This window comes from Octopus sinensis, linkage group LG5, assembly GCF_006345805.1.
Source record: "Octopus sinensis linkage group LG5, ASM634580v1, whole genome shotgun sequence".
Classification (NCBI taxonomy): Eukaryota; Metazoa; Mollusca; class Cephalopoda; order Octopoda; family Octopodidae; genus Octopus; species Octopus sinensis.
The window spans coordinates 108,059,036-108,072,527 of record NC_043001.1 but is presented as its reverse complement, the minus strand read 5'-3'; the positions used below and the strand labels follow the sequence as shown (position 1 = coordinate 108,072,527).

At 37.4% G+C, this 13,492-nt stretch overlaps 1 protein-coding gene across 1 annotated transcript in view; it reads left to right on the top strand.

Moving 5' to 3' along the window:
* LOC115212033 (retinol dehydrogenase 7) overlaps nucleotides 1-13,492 on the top strand; it is an 18,846-nt gene that overhangs the window by 4,804 nt on the left and 550 nt on the right. Inside the window, exons 2-4 of the mRNA XM_029780833.2 lie at nucleotides 3,604-3,816; nucleotides 9,113-9,295; nucleotides 12,096-12,228. Coding sequence (XP_029636693.1) covers nucleotides 3,604-3,816; nucleotides 9,113-9,295; nucleotides 12,096-12,228 — 529 coding nt within the window. The remainder of the gene's footprint in view (nucleotides 1-3,603; nucleotides 3,817-9,112; nucleotides 9,296-12,095; nucleotides 12,229-13,492) is intronic.

The following is a 13,492-nucleotide window of genomic DNA, read 5'->3' as shown; positions in this document are numbered from 1 at the left end:
AATCTGTCTTTCTTTCGTTTTCACCCGCATAAACGTTAGACTCGATCACGTGGGATCATATGATTGTTCGTCAATTTCCGTAAATTTTATTTATTTATTTTCTTTACTTTTCGCGCCCCATGTTCAGCTCTATGCATTTGTAGCCAGTTACACACGCTCACGAACATACACCTACACCCAACATCTTTCATATACGGGTACATATATAAATACATATTCATACCTCTTTTTTTTGTGTGTATATATGCATATAGCCACACATATATACGTATACATATACACAACATGCATGTATAGGTATATCGTATATGTATATATATATGTATGTATATGTATATCTATATATGTATGTATATGTATATCTATATATGTATATATATATATATATATATTTATATTATATATATATATAATATATATATATATATATATATATATATGTGTGTGTGTGTGTGTATAGATGTTATATAGATAGATATATATTAGGCAATGGCCCATTGGTTAGGGCAACGGACTCGCGGTCGGTAATCGCGGTTTCTATTCCCAGATCGGGCGTTGTAAAGCTCCACGTGGCTCTGGCAGGGGGTGGTGGTGAACTCTGCTGTGTTCTTTCACCACAACTTTCTCTATCTCTTTCTTCCTATTTCTGTTGTACCTGTATTTCAAAAGGGCCAGCCTTTCCACACTCTGTGCCACGCTGAACCTCCCCGAGAACTACGTTAAGGGTACACGTGTCCGTGGAGTGCTCAGCCACTTACATGTTAATTTCACGAGCAGGCTCTTCCGTTGATTGGATCAACTGGAACCTTCGTCGTCGTAAAAGACGGAGTGCCACGATTATATATATATATATATATATATATATATATCTGGAAAAAAGTCAAGGTAGAAAATGCTAAAATAATTTAAATAAAAAACATTTCAGTACCGGTTTCGGTCATTGAGACTTTTTCAACTAAGAGAGACAGAGACAGTTAGAGAAACAGTTGAATAAGTCTCCATGACCGAAACCGGTACTGAAATTCTTTTTTATAAAATTATTTTAGCATTTCCTATCTTGACTTTTTCCTTATATATATATATATATATATATATATATATATATATATATATATATATATATATCAATCGTGTATTCCTTTTCAACCTTTTACACACACACACACACACATGGGTGAATGTGTGCTTTTGTATGTACGCTTGTAAACATTTGTCTGTTTGTCCGTCTGTTAGTTATCTATGCATATACACACATAGACGTGTGTAAATGTATACGTATATATGTGTAGCTAATATGCACATATACATACAAAAAAGCTGTATGCATATGTATTTATGTATGTACGTGTATATGAAAGATAATGGGTGTAGGTGTGTGTTTGTGTGTTTGTGTGTTTGTGACTGACTACAAATCAATAGAGTTGAAAGTAAATAAATAAAATATTTTATGGAAATTAACGAACATTCATGTGATTCCATGTGATTGAATCTGACGTTATTGTGGGTGAAAACGAAAGAAAGCCGGGAATCTTAGGACTTGCAAAAAGAATTAGGGTGAATTCTCGATACGAACGCGAACAATGCAATTCACAGTGGTGCAAATGCTAAGTTTTTTTATGAGTCAGGAAATACCAGAAGAGAGAGAGAGAGAGAGAGAGAGAGAGAGAGAGAGAGAGAGAGAGAGAGAGAGAGAGAGAGAGGAGGGGTTAAAAACAAGGCAAACAACGTTTTGGAAGAGAAAGCTAACGAGTAAATTACCCAGCGTGTATTCTGACGTTCCCGTCGCTCTGGTATTGTGTCGTTATTAACCGAGTGCCAAGTGACCCAGTTTAAGAGTTATGCGATAAATGTTAGGTTATCTCCATTCAACTTGTATGAACGACCGAGTTGTGAAGGTTGATCCAGTACTCAGAGTACAACCGAGATCCGCCTCTCTTAGACTGAATGCGTGCAAACTATGAATTCCGAATAAGTCATTCGGGTTTTGGTGCTAATCTTAAGGGGATAAACTGGCTGAAGCGTTACCGTGCTAGGAAAATTCCTTAACCGGCATTTCTTCTGACTTAAAGTTCTGAGTTCAAATTTCGCTGAGGTCGACTTTGCCTTACATCTTTTCAGAGTTGATAAAACTGAACACTCGGGTCGATGTCATCGACTTACCCCACTCTCACAAAATTGCTGGCCTTATGCCAAAATGTGAATGCAATCTTATAGTATTACCCTGCTCTGCTTTTGACTTTCATGAGACAACAAACTGTTTAAGGCTGGTTCAAAACTCGGTGTCCACTGCAAGGTCCAGTCCTTATCGCGATGTTGGGGCTTGTGTGTCTCAATGACCCTGAGAGCTGCGCCAGTGGAGTACAAGATCTTTGTAGGGACTCCTCCCTTGTTGGACAGGTCAAAAGATTGAGGATTGACTAATATGGACCCTTTCTTTCCATATGTAAAATGGGATTTGATTAGGAAAAAACGAAGAGTTGCAAAAGTATGAATTACAATTCAGAATCAACAGACCCTGCGAGAGAAATGCCTTAAGACAATCCAAAATCGAGGGGCAGTGAAGAAAGGTCGTCGATGGCTTATGATCCAAAGGCTTAAGTGAGTAAGTAATATTCGGAGTACATCTGAAATCCTGTGTGTTAAATTAAATTACAAGAATCCGATTGGAAGGAAATGGTGAAAGAGGAGACTCTTAATTTTTGTCAGACGCTAATTAACATTCTACTTCTCATTTTATAATTATTAAGCTCAATAATTATATTTCTCGTGCGTGTGCATGTGACAAAATAAATGCATCACGTATCCTGCATATGACAACTGAATGGCTGACATACATTTCGAATATTTTCTGTGTGTGTTTGCGTGGGACGAAAGACCAATAAAATCTCGATAATTAATCACATCTTTATATATTTAGGAATATTTGTGCGTATCTGTTTTTGTTTCTTTCAGTTGTTTGGATAATTGGTAGCGTGAAACTCAGGGCAACTAATCAAGAATATTTAGCTTATAATGATATAATTTAAATAATTCTTACTAATCTTTTGGCACAAGATCTGGTTTTTGGGGGGAGTCGTTTACATCGACCCCAAAGTTCAACTGGTACTTATTTCCTCGACTGCAACCCCCCGCAAAGGGGGAAACGCAAGGTCGTAATGTCCGTATTTTCCCATTTATTTAGAAAAAAAAAATCTTTAAAAAAATTTCACAAAAAGTTTTTGAAATTTTTTTCAGAATCATAATCTCCATATTTATTTTGCATCTTTTGAAAAAAACAATTCTGAAAAAAGTAAAAAAGCAAAAAACGAAGGAAATGGGGGTGGTAATTTAAAAATGCCGATTTTTGCCAATTTTTTTGCAGATTCTCGTAGCCGAAAACGGGGGCTTATGTCGAAAAAACTGTAAAAAAGGGTTTTGGGGGGGCCTAAGTCTTTCCCCGCCCCTTCGTTTTACAATCATATAATATATCAACCAAGTATTTTAAAGGCTTCTAAGTCAGTACTGTGTCCTATCTGTGTTAGCAGTGCTATTAAATCACTTTTAGAGTTATTATCTCTAGAGATTCCCTTATTATAAAGAAATATCTTCCCACTTCTATTATAGGTTGCGATACTGGATTTGGCCATGAACTGGCCATGAAATTGGATCAGAAAGGCTTTTCTGTGTATGCTTGTTGTCTTTTTGCGGATGGAACTGGCGCGAACATGTTGCGAGAAAAGATGTCCTCGAAGAGCAAAGTAATACAACTGGATGTTGTCAGCGATGAACAGATACAAAAAGCGGTGAAAGATGTCAGGAGCGATCTCGGGCATAACAGTGAGTACAAACGCACATTCGGCCACACAAACGTTTTCTTTTTTGTTTGTGTTTTTGGAAATTTTCGATTATTGAAAAGAAAGCGCTTACAGTTCTATATTTAAGAGATGTGGAATTACGTACATTATTTACAGATATTTGTCCTCATCTAGTTTGTTGTTAACACAACGTTTCGGCTGATATACCCTCCAGCCTTCATCAGGTGTCTTGGGGAAATTTCGAACCTAGGTTCCCATTCCTAAGGTATTTCTTCAATGTTATCGTCATCATTATTATTATTATTATTATTCAGGTCACTGCTTGGAATCGAACGCGGAATCTTGGGGTTAGTAGCCCGCGCTCCTTAACACTACGCCATATGCCCGCGGGCATATAATAATGATGATGATAATAATAATAATAATAATAATATAATAATAATAATAACAACAACAGCAACATTGAAACTACCTTAGGAAGGAGAACCCAGGTTCGAAATTTCCTCAAGGCACCTGATGAAGGCTGGAGGGTATATAAGCCGAAACGTTGTGTTAGCAACAAGATGAGGATAGATGATGTCTAAAAACCACTCTCACTAAGCAGGTTGAATATATTTATGTATGTACATACGATGTACATACATACATGCATACATACATACTTACAAACATACACACACATGCACACACACAATCATCATCATCATTTACGTGTAAACATGCTTCTAAATGTACGTGTGATATATATGTATATATATATATTTATATATATATATATATATATATATATATATATATATATATAGATATATATATATATATACAAAAAATATATATATGTATAAATATATATATTTACCATTATATATATATATATATATATACACATACAAATATATATATATATATATATATATATATATATATATATATATATAGATATATATATTATAATATATGTATAAATATATATATATTATGTTTACATATATATATATAATAGATATATATATATATATAATATATATATATATATATTACATATATAACAATATATATATATATATATATATACAATATATATTATATATATATATATATATATATACATAATATTTATATAATATATATATAATATAATATATACATATATATATACAATATATATATATATATATATATATATACAGATGTATCTAATATATATATAGTTATATATATATATATATATTTCATCATATATATATATATATATATATATATATAATAACGGGCTTCTTTCAGTTTCCGTCAACCAAATCTCTTTTGCCGAACCGCTAAGTTACGGGGACGTAAACACACCACCATCGGTTGTCACTCGATGTTGGGGGGACAAACACAGACACACACAAACACACACACACATATATATATACATATACATATATACGACGGGCTTCTTTCAGTTTCCGTCAACCAAATCCACTCACAAGGCTATGGTCGGCCCGAGGCTATAGTAGAAGACACTTGCCCAAGGTGCCACGCAGTGGGACTGAACCGGTGTTAGTAAGCAACCTGATTACCACACAGCCACCTCCTCATTATATATATATATATCTTTTCATTTTTATATCACGTGATCACGTGACCGACCAGGCTATCAGATGTTGCTACACATTGCTGGTCACAATGTGCTTCGCATTGTTTTAGCCTTCAAATGAAGCCACCCTGCTGGCTAAGTGAGCAGGCCAACAGAAGAAAGTGTGAGACAAAGTTGTGGCAAAAGAGGACAGCAGGGATCGCCACCACCCCCTGCCAGGGCCTCGTGGAGCTTTAGGTGGTTTTGCTCAATAAACATTCAGAACGCCCGGTCTGGGAATCGAAACCGCGATCCTACGACCTCGAGTTCGCTGCCCTAACCACTGGGCCATTGAGCCTCCACCACACACACACACACAGACCCACACACACACACAACACACACACACCACACACATATACATATATGTATGTATGTATATATGTATGTTTGTATATGTGTATATGTATGTGTGTGTATGTATGTATGCATGTATATGTATATATATATGTATATGTATGTATATGTCAATACGTGTGTCCTTTATATTTATATATTTCATCACAGCGGAAGTACCCTGACACCATTGCTGCATCAATTAAGTATTAATTAGGATGGATTTAATTAGAAAGGCAATTAATAATAATTGCTTCCAAATCAACATTTATTTTGTGAGTAGTATTAGCCGAGTGCCGACAGTAAACAGCAACAATCTACGCAATCATGTTTTGAAGAACTAACGAAAGTACTTGAGGATCCTCTAAACATGTCTTCTCGTGCAGGCACTGCCGTGTAATTAGAGACCAATTAGGCTGTTACATATTCCTGGCTTCGATCCTGCATGCTAGCACTTTGGATATGTCTTATAATAATCTAAAGTGGGCCGGTTTCCCGGTTTCCTTGGCGTATAATTCCCCTACATGGACGGGACGCCGGTCCGACGCAGGTGAGCTGCAAGATTCAGGAGGAAAGAGTGAGAGAAAGTTGTGGCGAAAGAGTCAGCAGAATTTCGCCATTACCTTTTGCCGGAGCCGCGTGGAGCTTAGGTGTTTCGCTCATAAACACACGCATCGCCCTGTCTGAGATTCGAACTTGCGATCCCTTGACCACGAGTCCGCTACTCTATCCACTAGGCCATGTGCCTCCACGCGCAAATATGTAGTGGACATATATAGTGCCTCCTCGCTGGCTCGCTGGTAGTAAGTTCGAATGACCAGGTGCAAAGTCCAGATTCAAAACACAGCCTGAGAGGCATACGGACAGATTAGATGCAGATGTTTCTAATAATTTCTCTTCACAAACTGTGTTCAAATCGTGCTAAGGTTGACTTAGCCGTTCATCATTCTAGAATTGACTAAATAAAGAATCAGCGGTATTGAATAATGTCTTCTCTCGACTACGCTCTGAGTTCAAATTCAGCCGAGGTCAACTTTGCCTTGCATACTTTCGAGGGATCGCAGACTAAAAAAAAAGTAGAAGTCGAACACTGGGGTCGATGTAATCGACTTGACCCCCTCCTCGGAAAGTACTGACCCCGTACAAAAATTCGATAGCAATATTTAGTTACATTAAAGCGGCGAGTTAGCAACATCGTTAGCACGCAAGGCAAAATGCTAAGCGGTGTTTCTTCCGGCTCGACGTTCTGAGTTCAAATTCTGTCGAAGTCAACTTTGCCTTTCATTCCCTTGAAGATCGATGAAAAATACCAGTTAAGCACTGGGGTCGATGTAATCGACTAAACCACTCTCCCAAAATTTCAGACCTTGTGCTTACAGTAGAAAGGATTATAACACACATGAATGAAACCTAGCTCCATTTTCGAGATATTTGTAAGGAAAGGTTTCAATGGTCCAGTTCATATTTACTGCCTTTTTAAGGAAGAATAATGCTAGATGTTTCTTGTGTACGCAGCTTTTAAATTTTTGTAATCTTCTCGTTGAGATGATTTTAAGTGCAGCTTCCGTAACTGTATTCGATAAGCTTTTAACCGAATATAGAAAAGCAATTATCCATCCAGTGTGTAGGTTTTGACATCTAGAGTAAATAGGATGTGTGTATATTTTCAACATTTTTAATAAGGCTTTCACATAAAAAAAAATCTATTTTCGTTTAAGCTTTTAACCGAATATAGAAAAGCAATTATCCATCCAGTGTGTAGGTTTTGACATCTAGAGTAAAGAGGATGTGTGTATATTTTCAACATTTTTAATAAGGCTTTCACATAAAAAAAAATCTATTTTCGTTTCTCAAGTTCGTATCCTTTGCTGTCTATAATTATTTCACTAATGACTGTACACAACCCGAAGGTAATAGTCTTAATTTAAACGTTAAATAAAATGAAAATATAATATATGAAACTACGTTTATTTTTAAGAACAGAAGACTGATGTTTATAAGATTTTCAATGAAGAATCTTGAAAAAGTAAAATAAAAATGGGTTCATTATTTGCTTTATTATTTATAAAAATTAAAGAGTTAGAGAATAGGAAAATTGCTGAGAGGTGATTATGCAACGACGGCCAGTTGACAGAGGTTTCCTTGTCCCTTCTTTACTCTTTTCTTCCCTCCTTCTCTCAGTTCTCTTTCTTCTTCCCTGAACTCTTCTTTGTACTATGTCCAAAACGTTGTACTTTATAACTTTCAGTTCGAAACTTTTTTTCCCTTCTTTTGGCTTCAAATATTGGCAAATGGTCAGCTATTTTGGAGAGAGGGGCAAGCTGATTACATTGACCCCAGTGCTAAACTGGTACTCTTTTTATCGACCCCGAAAAGATGATAGGCAAAGTCGACCTCGGCGGAAATTGAACTCAGAACGTAAAGACGGACGAAGTGCCGCTAAGCATTTTTCCTGGCATGCTAACGGTTCTAACTACGTGAGTGTCCCTATCCCTTGAAGCCATCCCAACAAACATACAAGACCACCACAGCCAATGGATCCAGGGTGTCCACCACGGGCATCAGCATAGATGTCACATCAATATTCTTAATGAACATCAGAAGACTGTTGCAAATTAATAACAGAACCAAAATCCCCTTCCTGAGAAACCTTGTGGCATGCGATCAAACCTTATGCATAGCACTCACCGATTTGAACCACACGAAAAATAACTGGTATTAGAACTCCGTGTGTATTCCTATAGATCCAAAGAAAAATTAAGAAGGACACGTACCGTAGCCGGAGTTTTATTTGGCTGGAATCCTTAGCTTTGGAGGCCAGAGAGTATACAGAAGAAGCCAAGTAGAACAGATTTTAAATACGATATTTAGTCATAATAAACTCCTGTTTTGTGTTGATTTACACACACACACACACACACACACACACACACACACACACACACACACACACACAGAGGCGTGTATATTAAATGAAATTTATCTCTCACTGAATAGAGTACTTTTTTGTTGACCTTTCTTATAGTGGATCAGATATCTAGCTAGCTAGCTAGCTATCTACTTATCAACCTACCTACGTACCTTCCCTACTTACCTACCGACCGACCGGTAAAGGGTATCCATAGATAAATAGATTACTGTTCCAGTAATAACAGGATCAACAAAAAAATGTAATCCCTCCAGTGAGAGATGAATATAATTTAATCACAGTATGATTAAGAGTTTCATGCTGTGGAGACACTAACTTTGCATATTCATATATCATGCCTTGTGTTTCGAAGCAATCATTCAAGATCGAATACACATGGCTGATCTTATATATATATGGTGTTTATTTTTCTCTTTTCTGTTTTTTTTTTCACAGTGCTGTGGGCTCTTGTGAATAACGCTGGAATTGCCGAAATATCAGAAATTGAATTTTGTGCTGTTAGCCAATTCCAGCATATCATGAACGTTAATGTAATGGGAATGGTGCGTGTGACGAAAGCTTTCTTGCCCTTACTTCGTGAGTCAAAAGGCAGAGTCGTCAATGTGGCCAGCCTTGCAGGTAAGTGGAGTAATTTAATCATTTTCTCTTATTTCTTTTAAGTAGAGTCAAAGAAAAATCCTGTATGTGGTTTCGCTCGACCTGTTAGAATCCACAGCTAGATGTCTTTCAAATCATATTTCTGTCTCGTAGTGAAAAAGTAAATGGCACTGGACAATGCAGATGAAAATACCTGTAAAAGACAGAATTATCTCGACTGGGAAACCTTTGAACATTGGTCTGTTTGACTAGAGCTAACTTAAGAGTAAGCAGTAACACTTCTGGAAATGACTCGACGCAATCTTATACTATGTCCCTCGACACGCTGGAATTAGCGGTAAAATTTCTCCCAATCATATTTTACATTAAAAAGTAAAATTAGAACACCTTGTTTGTTATAAATCGATTGACCAAGTCCACTAGGGAGCTCGGAAGCAATCGCCTGGTCTTTTAGAATTATCAACTAAGTCAAAACCTTTATTAATCCTCTATCATCGTAGTTTTAGATATAATATATCTGGAATAAAGAAGTAACGTCGACTGATGGAACATTTTAGGTCATGAATATACTTGATCATAACTGACCTGAAGCAAAACAACAACAACAACAACAAGAACGATGCCAACAACAGCAGCAGTGGACGCGCAATGGCCCAGTGGTTAGGGCAGCGGACTCGCGGTCGTAAGAACGCGTTTTCGATTCCCAGACCGGGCATTGTGAATGTTTATTGAGCAAAAACACCTAAGCTCCACGATGCTCCGTCGAGGGCGGGTAGTGAACCCCGCTGTACTCTTTCACCACACCTTTCTCTCATTCTTTCTTCCTACTTCTGCCACAAAGCAGAGGAACCGTGGTGTAACCCACTATGGTGTGGTAAACTTTCAGACCCTAGTCTAGATTGCGAATCCTCTCTACCCCAGGATGGTTCAGCTCTTCACCCATTAAAAGCCACCGTTTACGGAATGAGGATAACAACGTAGCTTCCGCGCCCGTGCAACTGTTAATCTATTGCGTGTGGTGGGTAGATCTTCAAGTTGTCACACGCATTCTTAGTAGCTAAGAGTAGGCTCGAATTAGAGATTATTCTTTGTGGCAAATGGAAGAAGAAGAAGACGGCGACGACGACGACCTGGGATGTTCAGCCTGAAAACTGTTGCTTGTAATACGATATAAGTGTTGATCCGCCATTCAAAAGAGTGACATTACGAATCCTTTAACATCATTCTTTAGAACAGAATTACTTAGAAATGGCAGCCACATGGTTAATAATAATTAAGTTAATGCTAATACATTTCGTGCAGCAGTAAAAAGTTAATTACAAATAATTAAACGTTGAGAAAAAGACGTAATAAGTCAATGACTGATGTTATTTTAATTATTTCTGTTGTTATGTGAGTCAACTCTGGTCATTTTCTTCATCTTGTTAAACCTTATCAGTGAAGCTTAAATTCTAATTATAGTAAAGTCTGATATTTTTCGTTCAAATAAAAACGAAACAGTCAGGAACTGTCTTTTGCACTTGCCAGAATCTGGCGTCCGTGACGGTGACACGTAAAAGCACCAACCAACCGCGGCCGTTTGCCAGCCTCGTCTGGCCCCTGTGCCGGTGGCACGTAAAAAACACCCACTTCACTCTCGGAGTGGTTGGCGTTAGGAAGGGCATCCAGCTGTAGAAACACTGCCAAACTAGACTGGAGCCTGGTGCAGCCTCCATGGCTTACCAGACCCCGGTCGAACCGTCCAACCCATGCTGGCATGGAGAACAGACGTTACATGATGATGATGATGATGATGATGATGATGAATATTAATTAGAGACTAATATTGCATTTTTCTCAACGCACAACTTAGTTCTTCTTCACATAAGTATTTCTAATGAGTTCTTAAATATCTGCTTCCTGAACTGACTAGATGCTAACTTCCGCATAGTAGCCATTTTGTTACCTCTATATCATAGCGTTACGTCTCAAGTAATCACGCTTTATCTAATTTTTTTATGCCTTAATCAGAGGAACAAGGCCAACACAAGTTACTGATTTGGAAGACCTCCAAAGCTGGTGAATCAAAGAGGATGTTGTCCTTAGACTGGAGACTTTTCTCGAATTCTTACGTCAGAATAAATTCCGATAAATGTTATCTATGGGCCAAGCGGTGGCATGAAACGGGTCAACGGATTAAATCTAGCACCTAGGAATAGAAACAGCCTGGTCGCTCTAAACACGCTCTGTTTATCAAATTGTATTCAGAAGACATCTTTTGGTTCAAGTTTTTTGTCGACAACACTTTACTAAGGTGTTGCAGAGTGGGACTAAAAGTAAAACTAAAACCATATAATTAGACAATGAAGGAACTGTCAGAAAACTATTGTAGTTTAGAAATATCTATTACTTTTAATTATATAATTTATTGTTGTGCCTGGGGAGAGTCATTCTCTTTTTGTGCCTTAACACACTCACCGGTAAAATTTCCACGTATTTCTTATTTTTTTCCCTAAAGTTTCCGTTGGGTCTTGCAACCTTTTTGCAAGACACGACGGAAATTTTAGGAAATTAAGAAAGTCAAGAGTATTGAAAAGGTTTTTAGGAAAATTAGAATCAAAACTATTGAAAAGGTTAGAAGATGCAACGAAAATTTTAGGACAATAAAAATAAGAAATAAGTGGAAATTTTACTGGTGAGTGTATTACATTATAAGGCACAAAAAGAAAATGACTTTCCCCAGACACAACAGACTTTGCTTCAACACACGAACTGATGTAAAGAATCTTGCAAACCAAATCCAAAAACGAAATATAATTTGTTGTATTTTATTTAACAACAGGTCGATTCACGCTGCCAGCATTCTCTGCGTACTCTATGTCCAAAGTTGCATGCATTGCCTTCTCAGATGGATTGCGACAAGAGATGAACAAATTTGGAATTAAAGTCATAACGGTTGAGCCAGGACTATACAAGTATGTATAAACTTATGAACCATTTGAAAAGAGGGGAATAAATAAATTCAGAAATAATTATAATACTTTTATAATTCAAAGATTTCACTGTTGTAGAAACATGATAGTCATTTCAAACACCCGCATTTAGTACTATACTTGATTTTGTTTTTATTTTGTGATTATGTTTGAGGTTTCCTAAGGCAGTGAGCTGGCAGAATTGTTAAGCACGCAGGGAAAAATGCTTAGCAATATTTCGTCCGTCGTTACGTTTTGAGTTCAAGTTCTGCTGAGGCCGACTTTGTTTTTCATCCTTTAGGAGACGATAAAATAAGTACCAGCTGAGCGTAGGGGATGATATAATCGACCTACATACTTCACCTCCCACTAAAATTGCTAGCCTTGTCCCAAAATTTGAAACCTATATCCGAGGTGACCCTTCATCAGGAGTGTGCTTTCATACTTGAAGTCATGAGAACCATTTGACGCACACGATGCAGAAGATCCGTGTTTCCATACACTGATGACGTCACCGCAATAGTGTCGGACACCAAACACATCGAGGTGACAGGCACTGCTCTAAGGAAATACAAGGTGGTAACAGACAGAAACATTAACCAGGAGAATTGTTTGGACTTGCAGCTCGGCACCTGGATATGCAGGTACATGTCGTCCAATAGTGCTGCAGAGTGCTAGACGGACAAACTTCCTTATCGCAGACCGTGTTGTCAGCTGGGCATGCTATATCCAGTATAGTTTGTTTTCTTTCTCAATTAAGATTATGTCTGGCTTCCTATTCTCATAGGATTTTTGCATTATCATTTTCGATGATGCCTTCGGGTTTGTGGTTGTACCAATTTTTCCCCCTGCCAAGTCCATACTTGTTGCAAAGTGTCCAATGGACAAGCCTGGCTATATTGTCGTGGCGTCTCTTATATTCCTTCTGGGATAGTGGCGTACATTGGTTTTTAATATGCCATACGGTTTCACCATTTTGTCCACAGATTCTGCACTTATCACTTTCTGATGTGTTGTCTATTCTGTATTTTATGTAGTTTGTTCTTAGTGCTTGCTCTTGGGCAGCACAGATTAGAGCATCCGTTTCCGGTTTTAAATCACTTTTAGTCATCCACAGCCATTTTTTTCTCTGTCTTATCTTCAACATTCCTATGGAATTGTCCATGCATTGTTTTCTTTACCCACTTATTTTCAGTTTCATTCGTTTTCAATTGCTTGTACAGTGCTTTATCTTTTCAATCTTTCATCCTACACAAGCCTGACCTTC